General features: G+C 41.2%; 1 protein-coding gene across 4 annotated transcripts in view; it reads left to right on the top strand.

Annotated features, from left to right (window-relative positions):
* ZBTB16 (zinc finger and BTB domain containing 16) overlaps positions 1 to 23900 on the top strand; it is a 105192-nt gene that overhangs the window by 58517 nt on the left and 22775 nt on the right. For all 4 annotated transcript variants that reach the window (XM_069948745.1, XM_069948747.1, XM_069948748.1 and 1 more), the window contains exon 4: positions 14121 to 14207. In XM_069948745.1, coding sequence (XP_069804846.1) covers positions 14121 to 14207 — 87 coding nt within the window. The remainder of the gene's footprint in view (positions 1 to 14120; positions 14208 to 23900) is intronic.

The raw sequence follows: 23900 nt of genomic DNA, 5'->3' as shown, positions 1-23900 counted from the left end.
GCAGGAGTAGGTCACACCTAGGTGAGCCTACAGGACAGCGTGATCCAGCTCCATTATTTAAACTGTGTATAGTATGTGTCAGAGTTTTTCCCAAACCAGCTTTGCTACATTTGTGAACACTTGAGTCATACAGTACACGGTACCAGTAGGACAGTATAGTATCAATCATAAGATACGTCCTCCCTGCGGGACAGAAAACTTTGCAGTTTTATTAGGCTTTATCCTATTTACAACCAGCCGTGTGACTGTAATTTCTTTTTTTTCTTTTTTTTTAATACACTGCTCTTCTTCCCAGCGTCTATCTGCGGGTGTGTAAATCTGTAATATTGTTTATATGTAGATTTTTATAATAAACATAAATGTTGATGGGACTGCTTGCCGTTTTGTACACAGCCCTGGGCCAGAGTCTGGCCCTGGGCCGGCACCCCCAGCCTTTTCCCAGAGTGATGTCATGGGCGCACTGGCAGGTCTCGATGTTCTGCCAGCATTCCACAGCGTTTATGATCACTCGCAGATGTGAATCCAAGAACACACTGTACCCAGAGACGAAATTAATGCAGGCTTGAGTGCTGTCCAACCCCGATACAGAGGAGGGACTCGCTCGGGGAGGAGGAGGGGGTGACAGCGCAAACTATTTAATGCTGTTTATAAATTATACACTGCCTGATGAAAAATACATCCCCCTCCCTTCCTCCTCCCTGCCTTTATTTTATCCGTACCCTGACAGCCGGAGAGAGGCTCAGTGTGGTTTGAGCTCCTGTTTTGGCAGGTCTCATAGAAGACATATTTCATAAACTAATACATGGGGTGATGATTTAACCTGCTATAAGGTGGAGGAGCTGGACTGGGGTCTTGGTTCTCCGTGACTTTCTGAAAATGATTTTCCTTTTTATTACTATTATGTCTTCGAGACTATTAGATTGACTTTTTGTTCTTTAGCCTTAAACGTCTGTTTTCTGTGCGGGAGGAACTCGCTGGTAGCGTATACAGACAGTCGGAGCTTCTTAGGTATAGATATGAGATCTCGGTGATACAATTGACTAGTTTTTGTTTCCTCGCTCTAATCCTACGTGCATATCAACCCAATTTAGGCAGACGCTACACTGCAACTCCCAGATCCTACTTTTAATTCATCTCAATATTAGGTATATTTTACAAACTAGACTAGGTTGCAACTTCCATATTTTCCTTTTAACCCTTTGGCACAGTATAGTGTACATTTAGTGCTGAATTATTGAAATCCATATCTTGCTAAAAAAAACAAAATGTATGTTTTTGCTGCATTAACCTGACACCTGGCATTTGAATGCTTATGGTTGTACCGAGATATTTTACACCTTGTTGCATGCACTCTATGATCTAAACAAGCCATAATCTGTAAAAAGATGTTTATGTTCACAACCATCATGTTTATAAACAAAAAAAATAATAAAAAATTGGTTAATATGGTGGTGCGGAGCTTACGTGATCCAACATTGAACTTTTTATCAATTATTGATCATTACCCAATTTTTTTGGGTGCAGAGATTTTAGTCTATTTAATTTTCAGGATATACAGGGACCCCTATTATTTTAGTAGAGTAGATAATGGCACACGGAGGGTTAACCCACCCATAGTCCTAGGTATGGCAAAAGCATCTCTGCTACTAATGTTTATCGCATGCCCAACAGGCAGCTTGGTTTAAAGCTCTGCGTTGTTGCTAAGTAGCAGCTCTTCTCCCCCCCTTCTCCTCCCTCCCGTACTGTAATGGGCTTATTTTGTATTCCATACAGCTCTGGGTCTTATTTTTGTATGCAAGACAAAGTGTTTTGATGGCGGATGGAAGCAGCCTGTGTCTAGAGGCTGTTTGGAGTTTTTATGCTATGTACAGTACACACTGTGCTTTTTGAGTAGAACACAGGCTGTTCAATCCTGCATTGTTTCTTCTGCTTGCTTTGAGAACATCCAGCGGTTAGGACTGGTCTGTCCTGAAATAGTAGTGTTACTCCCGGGTTTCATTCTTTTTTAAACATAGATTCACATTCATTCCTCCTTCCTATGTGACATGATCTGATCACAATACAAATAATGGGTGAGGTGGAACACAATGAGCAGTGGGAAACTGGTAAAACATTTATTTTTTCTCTCTTTCGTATAAAAGGCTTTACAAATGAATAATTCTTAAAAAAAAAAATAGTTTTGTCAAATTTAGTGCAATTAAAGACTTTTTTTTTTCATTTTTTTTCTTCTGCTGCAAAAATGGAAATGAACGGTTCTATCCGGTGTTGATCCTCATCACAGTTAAAATTTGAAGTTTATATTCAAAAAATCATTGATTTAAAAATTACAAAATAACAATGACTTAAAAAAAACAAACCTCTCCAGGAGTTGCTAATGCCAGTGCTTTTTAAATCCCTAACCTAAAGAGCAGTAGTAGGGAACTCCCATCATGCTTGGGCAGCTAAAGCCTTTTTTTTTTTTTTTTTGGGGGGGGGGGGGGGGGGGGGGCTAGATGCCTTGATGAGCCACGTGATATTCCTCAATGGGATTTACATTTTGAGGTGGTGAGTGTGGATTTTGTTTTTGGTTCTGCCAAATTGATGTCCAATCATGTGGATAATGAACCTCTGGATGGGGCACACCACTGGATCTATGGATTCAAGACTTTTTGCACTCCAGATTGTGGCTCCTGTTGTCATTTTTGGCCTTTTCACCATCATTGGATGCTTACTTCAACCTAGTGACCTTATTCAGAGAACCCATTTGTATAGTCTTGTCAACTGACCATTGTAGGTCTAGCTGATGCACCCTACTAGTTGTGTCGTTCAGCCACTGTAAAGGCCATGTTAGAGGATTTGAGCCCCATTCATGAAGATCTGCACTAATTTACATGGGCCATCACGTGGGCAGGGCTGTACTGAAGATAAGTAGATTGTTCTGCAGCCCTTTTACTGCCATCATTTTTTGATTTGTACATCGGCCATTACATATTGAGATGTGCAACCAACAAACAAGGGTTTTGTAATGTGGTAAGATAATGAAATGTGTCACAGGTGAGTGTTTGGTCATTCAGTGGCTGATCACTGGGATTAGCAGTAGGCTAGTCCCAGTGGGTGTTAGCAGTAGGCTTCTCAGTTAGAGGAAGATTCCAGCCCACCGCCCAGTCTCCAGTTTCTCCTGGCTTTGTGTCGTCATGACCTGGTGCATACTCACCACTTGGTCACTGACTGGCTAAGGGGGAATTCCTCAGCCAGGTTGCAGGATGCCAGCGTGGGGGAAGGGGTGGTCCGCGAGCGGTTAGGCAGCGCAGCAGGGGCATGGGGACAGGTAAGTATAGCTACTTCATTAGGTTCCCCATGAGCTAACCTTTAATAGAGAAGGGTATTTATATGCTATAATATGCCTGTGAAATGGGGTTGTCTTATTGAGACAAAGCCTTTTAAGAAACATTTGTGCTTTAGTTTTAGACGTAACTTATTGTATTTGTAGAAGGTTATTGCTGCTCCGATTGGAAAGGTCGTAAAGATGCAGATTTGTACCGAAACTGTAGAAAGTATTAAGACATTTACTTTAAATGTCTCAGTTGTTCTAGAGAGAAGATTTTATGGCTGCTATGATTCTACCGTGCATTTGCCCTCTTGAGTATTGTTGGTAAATATTACTTAATATATATTTTGTATTCTTTTATGAGGAGATGTTTATAGGCATCTTAGACAGAGCCTTCCAGGGGATGTCATGAGGTGATGCAGTACGTTTTTTTTTTTATCTAGGTCTTTTTACTTGTAACTTTTCAGACTAACTTTTCAGAGTCTAAAGGGGTTATCCAGCACTACAAAATACATGGCCACTTTCTTCCAGAGACAGCACCACTCTTGTCTCCAGTGTGTGTAGTGTAACTTAGTGTAGTGTAGTGTAACTTAGTTCTATTAACCCATAGCTGCACCAGGACGTTACTGAACGTCCTCGTGCCGCTATGGGAGTTCAGAGGGGGGTCGCGCGGCGACCCCCCTCTGAGCTGCCGGGATCGCGGCTATTAGCGGGCACGGTCCGATCGCCGTGCCCGCTAATTAAGTACTTAGAAGCAGCTGTCAAAGCTGTCAAAGGTATGTATAGGTTTATTAATTTACCCTAGGATGAGGGCTGCACGGACATCGTTTATATATATATATATATAGATTCAGCCCTTGCTGCATGATTATTCAGCCATGTAATAGTCTCAGAAATTGAGCATTGTAATACGGCCCTTAGACTTATTTATGAAAATAGTCTCTAGGTTATATGTATTTAGTGATTGCCCAAAAAGGCCTCATGTACATGACCATACTGTTCCATACAGCTTCCTATGTATACAGAGCCATAATGGGGCATACAAAGACGTCTTCTGGACCCTCCGTACCTTTATGTAGATATTTTCACATACATTGCTTCTATTGGGTAGACTATATCCTACATACATACAGTGGCACTGGACTCTAGCCATGGGGCTCTGCCATGTTCAGTTATAGGGCTTCTATTATCCACATGGAGTACTAAAGTAGTGCCACTTGGATAAAAACTTTTATAGTGGCTACAATTTTAGGCACTATGAAATAACTATAAACCAAGACCTATACCGTAGGTTAAACCTAATACAGCCCATCTCTTATTATAACATCCAGCCGTTGTAGCCTTCGGAAAAGCAATTACATCAACAATGACCTGAAAGTCTTATTAATGAAATACGTCTTTTATTTGTAGATCATTTAAATGAAACCTCCCTATAAAGGGGCTTCTATTGTAATAGTTGAAGAATGAGAAGCCTTGTAAAAGTCACGGTAATAGGGATGTATTTCCTGGCCAAGGCAAGGAACCGCGCAGCGACTGGTTATCGTATTAATATAGCCGCACACTTTATTACCACCATTAATGGATTTGTTTTCACACCCTGCAAGCTACCGAATGAGATCATTGCCTCCCGTGCTGGCCCCGAAAGGGTTAAAACCCGCCCGCACCCCCAAAGTGTGTGCTACACATGGACACGTTTGGGTTGGGGTGGGCAGCCGACTATTTAAGGAGGGGCGGGCGAGCTCTGTCTGAAACCCCAAAGAACAAGATAAATTTAAAATTGTAATTGGCTGACTTCCACAGGCTTGCGGCTCTTTTAATGAGTCATAATAACTTCATTTAAAGCCAGCTGAGCAGAAAATAGATTGGAAAGAAGCCGGGGGCCATTATGGATTTCTCTATGTGTGTGTGTTTGACAGCTTCTGTTGTAGACAGTCGTGCAAGAGAGACATATTTATTAAAGCTTGTGGACTTGAATATAGGTGTGATTTAGTAATCATGGATTCCAAAACTATGTCTAGACTAGCTGAATATCGATCCTGCTCCGCTTCTCCTTCTTTTCTTCAAAGGATACTTAAGATATGAAAGGACGTGGGGGTTAATAGGCAGGAGCAATGGTGTACAGTGGCTACAGCCTGTAATATATATTGCTGTGTATATGTTAAATAGAATGAAGATATGTAGTTTGTGTATATCATATTTTATTATTATTATAATTTTATTTATTTTTTGTTCAATATTATTATACATCTTTAACCTAAGACTTTGCGGTATACGATATTGGTGTCTTTTACCATTGAATACTGTATTCTATGTAAATTTACACATTGAGGCTGGGGTCACACTACGTATATTTCAGTCAGTATTGTGGTCCTCATATTGCAACCAAAACCAGGAGTGGATTAAAAACACAAAGGATCTGTTCACACAATGTTGAAATTGAGTGGATGGCCGCCATATAACAGTAAATAACGGCCATTATTTCAATACAACAGCCGTTTTAAAATAACAGCAAATATTTGCATTAAATGGCGGCCATCCACTCAATTTCAACATTGTGTGAACAGAGCCTTTCTGTGTTTTAAATCCACTCCTGGTTTTGGTTGCAATATGAGGACCACAATACTGACTGAAATATACGTAGTGTGAACCCAGCCTGACTATGTCCATTATGAGACTATCCATTCTCTGAAGTAAGGCGCTCTGGTAGTCATCTAGTTTCATCTAGTCATGTTATTACTTTTCCACTTTTCCCTTTTAAGTCTCCAGTATAGATGTTATAATTTATAAATCATGGTTCCTCAATACTGTTGGTGTATTTTATATGTAAAATATCGTATTTTCCAGCGTTTTAGACAACATCCAAATTTTCTAGTTAAAATAGAGAGTTTGGGATATACTCATGTAAGAGCCATGTAAGACTACCCCTCTTCAATGCACAAGAAATAAAAAAATGAATAAGAAAAAACAGCAGCCAGATCTGAGAAGCAGGTACAGTAATACCGGTAGGCTGCAAGGGCGGGCCAGACGCGTGAAAGAGGCTTGTTTTTTTCTGGGCACAGCGCCACTCTACCATAACTTCCTTCCCCCCCCCATACCCTGAACGCCTGCAGCTCCCCCCCCCCACTGTATGTGGCAACCACAGATTCTCCATTCCAGTTAAGGCCCTATTCCACGGAAGGATGGATTCCCGTGGAATAGAAGGCAACGAACAGTCGACATCGTTCATGTCGGCTGATCATTGAAATCGTTTAGTCTTTCAACATTTTAAAGGACAAACGACTTGTATAGCAGCGATCTGCTGCCGTCCCTCAGTGTAATAGGAGCAGCAGCAGCAGACCGCCGCTATATCCTATGGGCTGCCCGGACATGTAATAGGGCCTTTTAGGGAGTTTTTCAGCACCCGCCCTATAAGACGACACCCGGCGTATAAGATGACCCCTGACTTTTGAGAAGATTTTCCTGGAAAATATGCAGAAAAATAAAGTACATATGATGAATCTACTGAATCTACCCGAAAAGCACCTTCACATTAGTGGTAGAAACCTAAATTATAGGATCAACGGGATAACGTTGATCCTGACCATGTATGGAAACTTACAGAGCATTCACGTTCTACTGGAAGGAAAGGATAGCATAGCAGCTCTCATGCCAACTTTTTCAAGGTACCTTTTCTTTTAAAAGTCATTTTTTTCATTTCAGTTTGAAGTCTTTAAACATGACTGGGGATATGTGCCAAGTCATATATCTGCTTGAGAAGGAAAAACTGTAGACTGTGCTTCTCATCATTATAGAGCAGGGTGCTAGGGGGCTGACTGGCGCTTATTGTCGTGGGACCAAAGGGGTAATATTGAGGAGAGAATCATACAAATGTATTAAGATTTATAGATCACATACACTCCACTGGAAATGATGAATATCCAAAGCAGTTCGCTGGATACCTGCATAAGGTAAGACAATCTATTAACCTCCAATGCACTCCAAATATCTGGTGGCCAGAAGCTTCTCCGCTCCTTCCCCATGCTATGTATGCCTACCCGAGCTGTGCAGGCATGGTTTGTGAATAGGGAAAGGGGGGTAACCTGCGGTCAGATATTTCTGGCAGAAGTCTGTCTCCTGAGAAAAAAAAAAAAACTGGGCATGTTAAAATCCAAGTACCATCTGCAGTCACTGGAGGGTGGGGAGGCCCTCCTATACACATTAGAGGGTTAGCCAGTCTGCCAGAATTGGCAGGTTCTCTTGTTTTACCATATGGAGGCCTTTTTTTGCTTTGCTTTTAGGCTTATGTTTAGTTTTTACATAATAAAAACAGCCAAAGAATAGTTAATGACAGGTCGCTGTCTATCTATATCTGTCTATTTGCACACTTTAATGGGATAGAGGGCGATGGATTTCAGGATGTTTGTGGATGTCACCCAACAATAGGTTTGCCAATGACTGATGTCTTTCTACCTGATACCATGTTCCAACTCCCTGTCAACAAGGGCCTAAAGAATGGCTTTAAAATGGATGTCAGGTATTTTCTTTTTTTTTTTTGCAGAAGTAGTTGTACTTTAATTTTTTTTTTGTACACACACAGGGAATTTATGAGTTTATACTTTGCAATAAATGCAAGAAAAAGAAGTTTTTACTTTTAAAGCAGAATAGTGGTCGGTAACCTTGGTAACCAGCTGTCATCAATGGGAGGGAAAGAATGAGAATATCAGGAGAAGGAGGCAAGTTTCCTAAATGACCGTATTTACAAATATATTTAACTTGCCAAGTCCTACAAGAATAACTAACTATGTTAGCTGAGATGCAAATACCCCTTTTAAATGACTCCAACAAAGTCAGCCAGTTACTGGAGGTTTGGCTGTGTATTACTGATGGCATGGGCACAGTGGCAGTCCCACCATGATCAATGGGGCTATAATAGTAAACTAGAGTCCAAAGATGACTAACATTGTACTGTTATGGTGCTGGTTCTTAAGGGGTTAAAAAAAAACCTCAGTCATCTGCCCCAGTGTATCCTCTGTGACCTCCTCGGTGTGAGCATAACGTGACTGTTGGGGACAGTTTGTACCAGGTCACTGGCTCCTTTCCATGTAATAAATCTACCTGTTAATATATTTAGAATTTCAAGTGACACAGTGCATCGTAAGGCTCCCTCTGAAATAGCCAATACTTGGCAGGACTCGACAGTTCACCCTGCAATGTGTGAAGCGCAGCCAGAATTCCCAACTACTTCACTGTTAGATATGCCGATATATAATCTAAATGTGAAATATTATATATAGGAGGGGGTAAAAGCTTTAGTTCTTGACAACATATAGTCTTGTGTATGCAGCTCTTATGCAGAACAATGGGGGAGATTTATCAAACGTGGTGTAAAGTGAAACTGGCTCAGTTGCCCCTAGCAACCAATCAGATTAAATTTTACTTAAAGGGATACTCCGGCGAAAATCTTTTTCTTTTAAAATAACTGGTATCAAAAAGTTATACAGATTTGTAATTTACTTCTATGTAACAGTCTCTAGTCTTCCTCTAATCATCTGCTGTATGTCTTGTAGGAAGTGGTGTATTTTTTTCAGTCTGACACAGTGCTCTCTGCTGCCACCTGTGTCCATGACAGGAACTGTAGAGAGCAGTAACAAATCCCCTCAGAAAACCTCTCCTGCTCTCTACAGTTCCTTTCATGGACAGACGTGGCAGCAGAGAGCACTGTGTCGGACTAGGAAAAAAACACCACTTCCTGCAGGACATACAGCAGCTGATAAGTAAATTACAAATCGATATAACTTTCTGAAACTAGTTCATTTGTAAGAAAAAGATTTTCTCCAGAGTACCCACTACAGGGGGTTATCCAGGATTAGTAAAAGCTACTTTCTTGCAAAATCAGCACCACCCCTGTCCTCAGGTTGTGTGTGGTATTACAATTCAGCTCTATTCACTTGAATGGAACTGAGCTGCAAAGCCACACCCAAACTAAGGACAGACAGGTGCTGTTTCTGGAAGAAAGCAGCAATGTTTTTCTAAGTATTTACAACCCCTTTAAGTGGACATCCCCTTTAACATTGCATAAGTTACAAGATTGCCTTTTTTGTGGGACTGAGGGAGTTTGGTTTCTGCTTGATGAGAGCACCAAAAGGTGAGTGGGGACTCGCAGGCCGTTCATACTGGGAAATAGGAAGAAAAAGGGCCACCTATTAGAGGGAGCATCCCTCTAAGTCATTGCCTATTTGGCTCCTTCATAAGCCTTAGGCTATTAAATCCCCAAGCATGTTTTAAGGCTTTCAATAGAGTGAACCATTGTCTCGCATAGAGATTTCACTTCCAATAGGTGGCACCAGAGAGCAACTTTGCATAGAAGCAACTAAGTGACTTTGCATATAAAACTACTTTTAGAAGACGGCCACATATCTGGAATTCTTCTTCCATTGTCTGGATTTCTGGTGACACCAGTTTTTAGCTGCGCATCGGTCAATTTTTAAGAAGCTTTGTCCATAAAATGACATCCTAAACTGTGAAAAGCTGAGTAGCGCATTTTATGTAAACATGGCCCTAAATGCTTGCAGGTTTACTGTGTTAATCCGTCAGTGATGACAGAAGTTTCCTTTCTATTTCTAATGTTTGTTGAAAGCGAGTCGAGACTGGATTCGGTGGTCTGCCTGCGTGAAAGCTGACCGGCTTCCAAAAAGTTGAAATTAGTCCATTTATTGTAAAAACATAACAATACCTGCTAGAACTGAAGATGTCACTTCTGGATCAACAGTATTGATTGTGCGGCACAGATACTGAGGGTTGTCAATGACCTGTGACCTATTCATGAAAGGTTTCACGATACTTATTGCAACTGAAAACATTTATTTTGCCTTTAAGCATTTTTGTGCCTTAACAAAACCGAATTTGTTGGCTGATGGTTTAGATCTGCTTGAAAGTTGTTGGTGTTACATCTCTCTGTGCAATAGGGGATATTTAACCCGAAAGGGTAGCAAGAATCATCCAGTGATCATCTCCCTCAGAATCCCCACCACCACCACCACCGAGCCATGTAAAAAGGATCTAGGAGATTGGCCCTTATTTACACTGTTAGGGCCCTTTATGTGACCTGCATTAAAGGAGTAGTTCACATTTTTTTTTTTCTTTTTCAAATCAACTGGTGCCAGATACTTGTTATTTACAACTTAAAAAAAAAAAGTCTTCCAGTACTTATCAGCTGCTGTATGTCCTGCGGGAAGTGATGTATTCTTTACAGTCTAGAGAGCATGAGAGGTTTTCTATGTGGATTTGCTACTGCTCTGGACAGTTCCTGACATGGACAGAGGTGGCAGCAGAGAGCACTGTGTCAGACTGGAAAGCATGCATCACTTCGCAGGACATACAGCAGCTCATAAGTACTAGAAGACTCAAGAGTTTTTTTTTTTTTTTAAATAGAAGTAAATTACAAATCTCTGGCACAAGTTTATTTGAAAGATATATATATATATATATATATATATATATATATATATATATATATATATAATTTTTTTTTTTTTTGTGAACAACCCCTTTAAGATGGGGAGAGCAGCAAGCAGAGTACCTGGACCATTCTAGTCATTGCTGTCGGTCTTTGCACCAAGCAATCAGTCAAAACGAGATTTCTCTGTGACATATGAAAAGTATTGTTACATAGTTAAATGACCATAAGACCTTAAAGAAGTGTGAAGACTTTAGGGTGCACTTTAGGGTGCACATCCCATTTCAGTTAGAGCCCCAGTTTGTCATTTTTACAAACCCCAGGGGCCAAAGGCTTATACGGCATATGGAAAGTGTACTCCATTAATGCCTGATAGGGGTCAGTTCCACTGCTAGGCCTCTTGCCTATTGGGAGAATGTAGGTTTGCACTTCAGATCTTGGGTTTGGGTTTTGCACTTTTTCCTTTGTGGAGCATTTCACCACTCCAATGAGAATCTCTGATGTGAAAACTTCACCTGTTGGACACAGGATATGGATGTTTAAGATGGGAGTTCCCCTTTAAATAAGAACTGTAATACATTGTTGTAAGTTACCATTTTGATGCTGTGCCAGGTATAACACAATTAGAGATGAGCGAATCGGGTTCGAGTCCATCCGAACCCGAACGTTCGGCATTTGATTAGCGGTGGCTGCTGAAGTTGGATAAAGCTCTAAGGCTATGTGGAAAACATGGATATAGTCATTGGCTGTATCCATGTTTTCCAGACAACCTTAGAGCTTTATCCAAGTTCAGCAGCCACCGCTAATCAAATACCGAACGATCGGGTTCGGATGGACTCGAACCCGGTTCGCTCATCTCTAAACACTATTTACCTAAAACTTTTAACTTCCCTGTCTTTCTGAATTATTGGGACATGAAAGAGCAAGTGTCCGTCCTTATGGTCAGGAGCAGAGATGAGCTCAGCCCTAGCATGCTCAAATCCAATCATTTGGCACTTGAATAGCAGTGACTGTATCCATGTTTTCTAGGACTTCCTCGGGCTGCATCCAACTGGGCCCACCTGAGATCGGCCTTTCAGTTGATCTCTACATAGGACTATATGGTTATGGTTATGCACCCCTGTTCTACATAAGGCATCTTTCCAGAAAATCTAATTTTAGGGTTTTTTTGTTTTGTTTTTTTTGGAGCCATGCCAGAATACTTTTCAACTTTATTTGTGACTGAAATATGCATGTGCCGAATTGTGTGTGTGTGTGTGTGTGTGTGTATATATTATTATTATTATTATTATTATTATTATTATTATTATTATTATTATTATTTTTCTTGCAGCTAGCAAAATAAAATTTACAAAGCTGGCGTAAATATAACCTATGACCCAGTTAAGTACGGGAACATGTGGTTCTGGCCTGTGCCACTTTTAATTGCGAAATATAATAATAACCTTGAAACTATTCTTGCATTCACTCATTCTCTGCTCTAGTAGCTTCCCCCCTCCCTCCTCCTTGTTTTGTTGACAATGATATAAAAAAAAAAAAAAAAAATAAATAAAAAAAAAAAAAAAAAAAGGGCTGAGGGAACACGCCGTCCTAGCTATTTGAATTTGGCAGGCAGGGGCTGTTCCTGTACTGATAAGGAGTACTGTAAATAAGACTGTACAAAGAGCCTGCCATAAAGCAAGCTCTGTCTGTACTCATTGTTCTCTCTTCACTGGCTGGTGTGTATGTATTTTTTTTCTTTTTTCGGAAGACTGTTTTGGAACACAATGTTCTTCCTAGTCAGACCGAACATGCACATCTTGTTAGCAAATTGCCAGCGTGTTTATTTCTGAAATCCTCTGGAATTTTTATGACACAAATATGCAAACTATTATTAGGATTATTGACAGTATTTTTTATATCTTTTGACTGTGGGAGGGGTGGATAAAACTGAGAACTGCTATTGGTTTAATTTAAACAAAATCATGCATACATTATTCTATCCATATATACACACACACTGAATCATCCATTTAAGGGGTTCTGCATGGTCCTATCTAATCTACACACCGTGTCGGAATGAAATGATCCTGGGGGCCCACCAATGGAAGAACCAGTGAGAAACAACATGACAGTCGGTGTTTGTGCAGGTTCTAAAGCTGGGGGCCCACCGGAGGATCCTCCGGTGGGCCAGTCCGACACTGTATACACACACACACACACACACACACACACACACACATCGAACCTGGCTTGAAAGGGATGTGGTGGTGGTACTATAGTGCCCCTAATGCTGCATGGAGATTAAGCCACATGCAGCAGCCAGTATCCTGTATGAATGATGCTTCAGCAACATAGTATATCGCCCCTGCATATAGATGTTGCTTTGCCAGCATGGAGCAATATAGTGTTATATAATACCGCCCCACAATCAAAACCTGCTCCCTTGAAGTTGGGTATGAAGGTATTCGGATGACACGATACAAAACTGGAAGTGGGCTGTTCCCTATATAACCTCTTTTAAGAATTAAACTGTAGTGGATAGTGACCTGCTCCAAATGGGGTAGTCCTATGTTTTCGTGTTGGGCCAATGTTTAGGTCCACTGAGCTAAGTCAGTCTGTTCCTGGACAGGACAGGGCAGAAATGGGAGCCATTCCTAGTTATCTATATTTAACCATGTAGCAATATTGACAATATAGCAAAATTGACAAATCTATGTGAAGTTCTGCAGAATCAGTTTGCACTATACAAATTAGGGAATTATTATTCTATGGAGCTGCCTGCTTCTGGCTTCATTCCTTGTGTGTTGGACTCCCACCTATTGATGGCTACTCCTATGGACAGGTTCTCATAAACTTCTTTTTTTTTTTTTTTTAATTTTACACCATTTTACTAATGAGAAGTCACAGAGCGCTCCCTTAACTAGGTGAATGGTTGTAGCTCTCAGCCTTGGTAAAAAAAAGCGAGCGTATTTACAGTAGGTGCACCCATACATAATCTGTGTGTTTTATCTGTAAACCCCTATGTCTTTGGATCAGACTGTCATGCTTAAGACAATTGACAGCCGTGCCCTTTAGAGGTAAGGAGTAGACAATGATTTATAAATGACAGATGCCGGTGAGTGATGAGGATTCATGGTGATACACACAGCAGTATCCTAGGAATACAGATAGAAAGCTTGATGTGTTAATAAATATGCATTTATTTCCATTGCGTTATGTGAGGTTAGAGCACTGACGATTCTCACCCTGGTTATTGATGTTACCCATATGTTTTTTGGTTTGTTACCGTTCAGTAAACAGCATAGACTGGATTGAAATAAAGTAAAATTTAAGGTAATTTGATGAAATATCAACCGGAAGAGCATTTTTAATATGTATTTTTTTTCCTCTCAACAGCTGGAGCCAAAGCCTTTGTATGTGAGCAGTGTGGAGCACAATTCTCTAAAGAAGATGCATATGAAGCTCACCGGAGGACGCACAATGGTTAGTATTAGACACACAATTGACCCTTTTAGTCTAGTTACAGTACATTGTGCAAATTAAGTTTTTAAGTTTTTAAAAATAAGTAAATCAGTTTGTTACGAACCTGTTTTGCTCTAGATTCAGACTCCTCCAAATCCAGATTGTTTTAGATTTGTTTTAGGAAAATCGCAATTTACAGGCGCGGGGACTCTTGTCAAAGACAGGACTCCCTGCCCCTATACACTGAGCATATGGGGGGAGATTTATCAAACTGGTGTGAAGCAGAATTGTCTTAGTTGCCCCTAGCAAGCAATCAGATTCCATCTTTCATTTTTCATAGAATTTGTGAGGAATGAAAGGTGGAATCTGATTGGTTGCTAGGGGCAACTAAGACAATTCTACTTTACACCAGTTTGATAAATGTCCCCCATAGTGTATACACAGCTTGGTTACATAGAGTGCCTGACCTCCTTGAATATGCGCCACTCAGAAGTAAGCAGTGATGGACTTGGCCCAGCAAATTTTGGGGATACAGTTCAGGCCTCACAAGAGTCTGCTTCTGTATGTAGTTTCTGTGGCCCCTACATTGGGAGTGTTGATTGCCTAGGAAATAACAAATGCAAGGGGACTGACTTAGTCCCTGTTCTTGTCCAGAAAGCATCACTGCTTACACTCTGCTATATCCACCGTACCCAGTCCATATGTAGTTTCCTAGACACCGAACAATCCCGATGTAAGCTGCCACAAAACTGTTAGGGTATGTTCACATCTCATTTTTGACCACACGTTGGGCTACACGTCAGGAATCCGTGAAAAAAGGATGCTGACGTGCAGCCTGGCATGCGGCCGATGGCCACTTGAATGAGCAGGACGGAGTCATTATGTGATGATGTTTTGCTAATTTGCCGGACGTACACTGCTTTTGTACAGGACTCAAAAGCGTGGGCCAAAAACGAGATGTGAATATAGCCTTACAGTGGTGAGGTCTACACTGTGTGTGAAGCCTCAGGGGAGGTGAGCAGCAATGCTGTATGCATACCTAGCCACTCTGCTCACATTCACTGTGCCAGGTGAGTGTATGCCGCACCACTCAGTGTACAGGGGCAGGGACTCCTATCTTTTACCAGACGTCTCTGCTCCTGTACAAAGTGAATCCTCCCAAAGCACATTTTGTAAAGGTTTAGCAAAGTTAAACGGTACCTGTTAGCAGACTTGTGCTGACATAACTGCAGGTAGCATGAAATACTGACAGGCTCCCATATTACTACGGCTACATTTTATTCTGCAACTTAAAATAACGTAGTCTGTATCACCATGTTAAGAGGAGCTTTCATCCAGATTCTGCCATCTGGTTTACCTTGATTCTAAGTGGGGACCCTTTCTATTCAAGGATAATCCTATTGTTCACCTGAGCCAGGTCGGGTAATAAAACCTACTGTAGTTCTTTGTAATGAAGGAGCCTATCAGTTTTTCATAGAGACTGTTATGGCAGGTTACCTTTAAAGAGAATCTTTCACTAGGTCCGTCTTAAATATGAGGGCAGCATAAACTAGAAACAGAAATCAGTGTATTACTTACAGTACATTATTTTGTTCAGCCGTTCTCCTAATATGCAGGATAATAGGTTGACTGCCTATACACAGCATGGATAGATAACTGCTAATCAGCAGCTGGTGGGCAGAGTTTTCTGCTTCTCATGAATATCCAGGACTATTGGGCTCATGCACATAATGGAGTGGACTACTTACTGTCCATGTTATTCAGGGAGATATCTCTGAATCAGCTGCACAGTACAATGTAAGTGATACATTATTCTGTACAGCTTCTCTGTCACTAGCTTATGCCACCCTGAGATAGGGCATCCTAAACTTACTGACAGAGTCCCTTTAAAGGGGTTATCCAGCTCTACAAAAACATGGCCACTTTTCCCCCTACTGTTGTCTCCAGTTCAGGTGAAGTTTGCAATTAAGCTCTCCATTTACTTCAATGGAACTGAGTTTCAAAACCCCACCCAAACTGGAGACAACAGTAGGGGGAAAGTGGCCATGTTTTTATAGCGCTGGATAACCCTTTTAAGCACACCAGCATTGGCACTGCATAGGTAAGAGGAAATATAATTACACAGTAACATAGAATCAGGTAAAATCATGTCATTTAAGCAGTTTATGGTAAGAAAATTTGACTTTCTGCTTAGTAGAACCTGAGAGTGAAATAAACTTCATCCCACCATCCATTTTCCTGTACAGGAGCATCTAGGATTAGAATACAAACCCTCTGTATAGATTTTCCCTCTGGATCTGATTGTCAGGGTGTGGTGCCAGCCATAGACTCCAGAGCGCTGACTGATAAAGTTTATAAGGAGTTTTGTGTCCTTCAAAATTGCTACTCAACCGAAAATGTATTATTAATGTGCGATCTGCATTACATCAATCATAGTGTATAGCAGATTGTAGTCACAGTAGTTTGAGTCCAGTTCTCCTCCTGTAGCCTGCTTAACTCTTCAGTGATCTAGCTCCTGACTGTCTCGGTACGTACTAGTTTAAGCTGTGTACTTCAGATTATTTGAATTCTGCTGTGAAAGCAGGAAAAAAAAATCCCAGCTGTAATGCGCCTGAGAGAGAGCGTGCCTGGCACATGTTCTTACATAAATAACATGATAGCAATTGGCTGACCGCTCAGCATTCATCTACGCAGGACACTAGGTGGCAGTATTGCTAACAGCCTCAAATGTGCAGAACACTGTGCCAGATGAGAAGTTGTAATATGGATTAGAGAGTCATAACACTGGATGTGTGAGAAGAGGAAGAGGAGTGATGTTCTTTACAAACACTCATAGGAAATGTTCTTTACAACATTGCAGGAATGTGAATTGTATTACACTGCTTGATCTTCTTTTTTTTTTTTTTTTTTTTTTTTAATCAATACAACTTATACTGTTTATCAGTATATTTAAGTTTTATTTATATAATAATTTCTTTTCAATAAATCCTGACACCAGCACAGAGAACTAACAGCTATCTTCTTTCCCCACTCCCATGCAAGTGCTTTAGGCTGTAACATGCCACCGCCTCTGCTGTAGTAGTCTATACATAGTCTATACGGAACCCTAGAGATTGAGAACAGTCCTCACTAAATGCCACTCCAGTTGTCATCTAAAATGTGAGCAGCAGTGGTCTCTAACTTGTTGCTTTCCAGCTGCAAAACTACAACTCCCAGCATACCCAAACATCCAACAGCTGTCTGGACATACTGAGAGTTGTAGTTTTGCATCACCCGGAAGGCCACAGGTTTTATATTAGATAAATATATTTAGATTTATTTCTGTGCTAATAGGCATTGCGTATTACAACAAAGACTTTAAAACCTAGACACGTGACCATTGTATAAAATCTGGATGAATGGAGGGATTTGGGGGGAAAAAAAATCACTTTGAGGCTCATAGTAAAGGTCCAAAGAAGCCCCAATGTCCCGTAACTAATAGACTCCCAGCAGCCATTACTTTCATTGGGCTGACTTTGAGAATATTGATCTAGGCTGATATATGGCTCCTATAAACCAGCAGAATTTGCATAGATTTCACTGGAATAATGTAAACGTCTGGTGATTATTTTTACTCCATAAACTGTAATTGTTGGCAGATTGTCTGACTAAAAGGTCCATGTAAAAGGCTCAGAGACTAAGAATTTATTAATGCCCAATATAATAGCTCCATTGATTTCCTTATAAGCGGGAAAATCTCTGACCAACAACCATATTGTCTGTATTTTTGGCCCAACCTGTTCAAATGTGCCCTATACATGTCCCCTGTATAAAGTGTCTGCCTACTTATAAGGGTTAAACAGAGTCCTCCCGAATTCTGTGTTCAACTCTGCTGTTCCCTACCCGTGACCTTGATGTGGCAGCGTCTGACTGCAGCAGCTTGTGGTTTCTATACAGTATCACATCAGCATCCCAAAATAGGTGAGAACTAGTCAGAAAGACAAGTCCACAAAGGATCCATAAAAAAAAAACAACAGGCATTTCTCCTATTTATTTTAAGGAAAGAAATATTCCAGGGTGTTACAGGAATAATAATAATAATAATAATAATAATAATAATATTATTATTATTATTATTATTATTATTAAATTTAACTAAATAACGCAAACAAATACCATAAACATGAATGAGACAGACTGGGGCAGCGGGAGGGATAGAGGGCACTGACTGCAAGGGCTTACAGTCCTGCTCATGTAAGGTTATTGTAGGGTTTTCAGGTTAGTTTTACAGATGCGTTGGGGTATGCCTACAGCAGTACAGAAGGAAGTTACCTGAAGAGAATACACACAAGGATATATTGGGATATTTGGAGTGGATAAGTCGTAGATACCTTGAATTTCAGTAGTATTTTGAACGGAGTACTAGATAGCCAGTAAAGTGATCGGCAGATTGGTTTATTATTATTGAGAGTGGATTGGAGAGTCCCAAGAGTGTAAGGCCCCTGCTACACGAGGCGATCTCTGGGAGCAAGTGGCGTCGGGTCAGTACTTGCTTGCTACTCGTTTCCTGTTTGCTGCCGACGTTATTACACATGCCAACAGCAAACGGGTAAGTGCGGGAAGGGGAGGAGGGCACGGGGAGCCACAGGGGGTGCTCCCAGGGCGATCTTTAGATCATCCGAGGAGCCCATAGGAGAGAGTGTCAGGGTACTATTACACGGAACGATAATCTGCCAAATCAGCCCTATCCGGCTGATTATTGCTCTGTGTAATAAACACAATGATCAGCCCATCGTTAGGTTTGGACCTATAATTGTCAGGCGCCGACCGTGCATCGCTATGTGTAATAGCGGTGCGCAGCTGACGATATGCAAAGTGCATACATTACCTATCCATGCTGCAGGGCTCCTCTTGCACTCTGCTTCTCCCCGGGTCCCGCGTGCTCCAGCTTCAGAGTGGCCTGTCTGAGCTGACAGGCCGCTCAGCCAATCACTGTCTGGGACCGCCGTGGCCAGTGATTGGCTGAGCAGGCTGCTAGCTGAGACAGGCCGCTCTGAAGCTGGAGCACGTGGGACCCGGGGAGAAGCAGAGTGCAAGAGGAGCCCTGCAGCATGGATAGGTAATGTATACAGTTTAAGCAAGGGCTGCAAGGACATCGGTAACTATGTCCATGCAGCTCTTGTTAAACGATTATCAGGCCGTGTAATAGGCCCAGTAAACAAGCGCTGATCTAGCAGATCGGCGCTCATTTACAGTTATTATCAGGCCCACATCGGGCCATGTAATAGTACCCTCAGTCTGCTGCCACCACTCCTAATACACTGAGCAATGACAGCAGATCGTTGCTCTTCATGTTGTTCATCTTACGACATGTTGAAAGACCATAATCAGCCGACATGGTTCATGTCGGCTAATGGTAGCCTTTAATTACACAAAGCGATTATCAGCCGTAATGGCCGATAATCGGCCAAATACACATGATCGCTTTGTGAAATAGGGCCTTAAAATGGGAGGCCATAATAATGAGGGTGTGTTAATATTTTTGTTGACCTGAGATGAAGGAACGGGCATGTTCAAGAAATGTTTTTAATTTTTATACCCAAACAGATACCCTCACCGTATAGCTATGGCAGATGTCCTAGCTTTTAAGTATACATGGTATAAAAAGATATTTAATGATAGATTTCTCCTGATACTTAAGATAACTTGTGGTTTAGGCAGCATGAAAGTAATGCCCTGTTCCCTTAAGCCTAAATGCCCTAATCTGGTTAGGACTAGCTTCAGACATGTTGCTCCTTCTGCATCACTGATCTCTATGGATATAACGGATAGAATGGTCTTTTTTTTTTTTTTTCTGGTATTTTATTCATATTATACCACATATCCCCCTACACAACCCATTATTGTTGGGGAAGAAAACAGCTGTATACAACCACAATACATCTTGTCACATATATGCTAAATAGATACATTGCATTAACATCTCATTCCTTTTAAAATGACCACCTCGAGTGAGAATAATACCAGGTCCACCCTACTTATTGCCACTCAGAGACTGAAGTGGCTTTTCATCATTGATCTACTCCTTTTATGTAATTTTGTCTTTAGCTTTTACAGTGCCCCCTCCTCCATTTGTAATCCCCACCACAAACCCCACATATTTTCCCATGACAATGCCATTGGTTGGGGATTAGCAGTTTGGCAGATTTGACCTTTCGCCTCAAGTCCACAAAAGCAACATGATTATGGCCTGAGAACAGGTTTTCCCTGTACTTTGCCATTGTGCTCCTTTTAGATTAACCCCTTCTGTAGTCTGGCATTGACCAACACGTCGTCCTCCTTCTCATCCTGACTTTTATCATTTATTACATATTCCTGCAACGTCTTTGACTCCGGGTAACTTTTTCTCATTGAAGAAGGGCTGGAATTGTTCAGGGATTCTTGGGTGACTGTAATTTATTGTGTAGTGAATGTCTTACTACCTATGGGCTGCCCTCCTTTTGTCCGATCACATGTCATTCAATCTGTTCCCGTTTATTCAGAATGGTGTGTTTTTTTGTTTTTGTTTTTTTTGTCGGAGAATAGTGCGATACATAAAATAACAGAACTATTGATCTTTCCATAGCAACACTCTTTTTCACACCGAGTTCCAGAATAGTTCTTTTTAAAGCTTTAGGATTGATTATAAGCTTTGTCCAGTCACAGGGTCATCTCGTGCTTTGACCTAAAGCCCTGCTTCTTTGTATATAGAGGGTCTGATCAGTATGCAGACACAAAGTCCCCCCCCCCCCCTTGTCTTTATCCCACACTTATTTTTCTTCAGGAAACAAGGGAAATGAGAGGGAACAGAAGGGGATATTCCCTTTTCCCTCCTTTTTAAAGCTCTGGGGGGAAATCTTATTTACACTCCTCATCAACAACTGTATTTGGCTGGAGCAGCTAGCTAGTTATTATGACCGCATGATATGGCGGATGTATTTATGACCAGTGAATAGTTTTATAATGGCCTCTAATAAAAGTTTAAAAAAAAAAAAAAATAGTCAAGAAAAGTGAAAAAAAAAAAAAGTAATTAATAGGATGTGATGTATGAATTGGGGAGAGCCCCATCCTTCCTCATGTCCTTGTATTAAAGCAAACTTACGAAAATTCTTATTGTACAACCAGATGGGACAGAGCTCTTATCTGAATAGCACGTACTGTATCTGCCTTATGAAGTCCATTAAGTAGATAACAACTCTAATTTGCTTCTGTGCCCAAAGTCGGGGTACTTTCTAATCTTAAAGATTTGTCCACAATAAGATGAGCAGTCTCCAGGGCATACGGTCAAAATGCATTTTTCCACAATCATTTGTATTACATGAACAAACACATACTTAATAAACAACGGTCTTGGCGGTTTACTTGTATCTGATGCATGAACGGTAAATGTTGCAATTGATTAAACAGATTTACATGAGTCAGAACTAGTGATGAGTAAACTGGTTTGGTACGAGTTGGATTATACCCAAAATTTAAAGAAAAAATTAAATAAAAATTGGATTTGAATCCAACCTTTTTGTTTCTGAATAATTCACTCACACGGGAGTAAGGACCCCATCAAAGGCAAGAGTCCCTGCTCCTGTACAAGTCAGAGATAAGCAGCAGTGTTGTACGAGTTCCTTTTATACTGCTGAGTGTACTGTACAGGACAAAGGACTCTGCCTTAGACAGGAGGCCCTGTTGCTATACATAATTTGTATGGACAATGGGCATATAAAACCAAAACAAATCTGATGGTTATAACCAATAGTATGTAGAACCTGTAGAGAGGCCTAAATGTTCGGCCATAGGCTGCATCCATGTTTTCCAGGTCTCAGTAGAGCGGCATCCAACTTCTGGACTGCGGAGAGTCAATCACTCGGGTTCCAAGAACATTGTCAAACCTGTACAGTTCTCTCTGCTCAATGCTAGTAACAATTGTGCAGATAATTGGTGAGAAGCGCAAAAGCCGTATTACACGGCCCAATGTAAGGAGGAAGCAAGCACCAACCAGATCAGGTCAGCACTCTCTTCCTCCTTGTTCCCCGCTTGGGAAGGGGGGAGGGAGGGGTGGCTGAGGGAGGGGCTGCCCAGACGATCCTTAGATCATCCGGGTGGCCCATTTGAAGTGACAGTCTGCTGCTGCCGCTCCTATTATATGGAGTGACGGGCAGCAGATTATCACTGACATGATTGTGTCATTTCAGCATGTTGAAAGACAACGATCAGCCGGCATTGTGCCTTTTAACATGTCCTAGTACACCAAACAGAATGGCCAATAGCCTCGTTCATTGGATAATTGTGTAATTTTGATTTGTTAAAATCATTGTTCATCATCCGCACACCTTCCAATGTAATAGCTAATGTGCAACAGAGTAATGAATGAAACAAGGGCCAAAGAACAATCCAGTAATCATTTATTCTGCCGTCACTGCATGGTGGTCAAACCCTTTAAAGGGGTTATCCTGCATGACAAAAACATGGCCACTTTTGCACCAATCTTGTCTCCAGTTTGGGTGGGGTTTTAAGAGGTCAGATCCATTGAAGTAAATGGAGCTTCATTGCAAAACACATGATATGGAGACAAGAGTGGTGCAAAAGTGGCCATGTTTTTGTAGCCCTGGATAACCCCTTTAATGGGGTCTTTTTAAACATGCCCTGGTCTCAAAATGTACTGCTTGTGTGTAGAGCCATGTACATATTTATGCTGTCTGAGGATACTATTACTTATTCTACTATCCCGTGCATTACCAGGAACTCTGCGCCTTGACAAAATATCTCTGAAATGCATTTGGCAATTGTTTTTAGTACTTTCTGTGCTATTTGCATGCCTACATACATACACGGGTATAAATATCCCAACATGTAATGGATGTATACAAAAAGAGGAAACACTGCTAATGCACTGATGGGGAACAATTGTTTCCTTGTTTATTTGGCGTCTCATCAGAAAACCATTGGCAATTTCCGGGCCTGCAGAGATTGACGAGAGACGTCATTCTCATTGGACAGACTGGCACAACTGGAGTCGGGGCCAATTAGGGGTGTGAGTCCAGGTGGCATGTATTATTCAGCTCGCTGTACATGGCAGCTGTTTCCCTGTATCTATTCAAGCCTTGAAGGCAAAAGATCCCATAATATACCTTGTATGGGTCAAGGATAGATTAAAATGTATTTAATACTATATCGTAACAAAGTAGTTCAACGGTCTACAGAAATATCACAAGCTCATCTGTCTTTTGCTTCGAGTGTCTTTTACAAGTAGACTTTGGAGATGTTTCAATGGATAACATGGTGGATTACTGGAGACTATACACTATACCCTCTAATAGGTAGACTCCATAGTAAGCTTTGCCCCTCTTAACCTTTCAGAAGTCACAAAGGTTAAATATGTTTGTTACAGTAGGATGGCAGCCTCTCTGGTGTCAAAGGCTTTAACGTCTCTCTGTCACTGGCTGCATTCAGCCGTCCGTGGGGACGTCCCTAGCATGATTGTTAGTGGCGGCCCCTCTCTTTGGAACCCATTGGGGATGTAGACAATGGACAGAGGAAAAAGAATGAACCTTGGCTTGTCCCTGTTTGAAAAGACTAGGGACAGTGAGGTCAGGGTGAAGGGGGTGTGACAAATATGGCCTCTCATTCACAAGGGACAGGTCTTTGTGCTCACGCTGGCCAGATGGCCTCAGGAATAAATTAAATCCCGTCTAGCACAGGGAT

This window comes from Dendropsophus ebraccatus, chromosome 12 (genome assembly GCF_027789765.1).
Source record: "Dendropsophus ebraccatus isolate aDenEbr1 chromosome 12, aDenEbr1.pat, whole genome shotgun sequence".
Classification (NCBI taxonomy): domain Eukaryota; kingdom Metazoa; phylum Chordata; class Amphibia; order Anura; family Hylidae; genus Dendropsophus; species Dendropsophus ebraccatus.
Note: the sequence above shows the minus strand (reverse complement) of the source record. Positions and strands in the feature narration are given on the sequence as shown.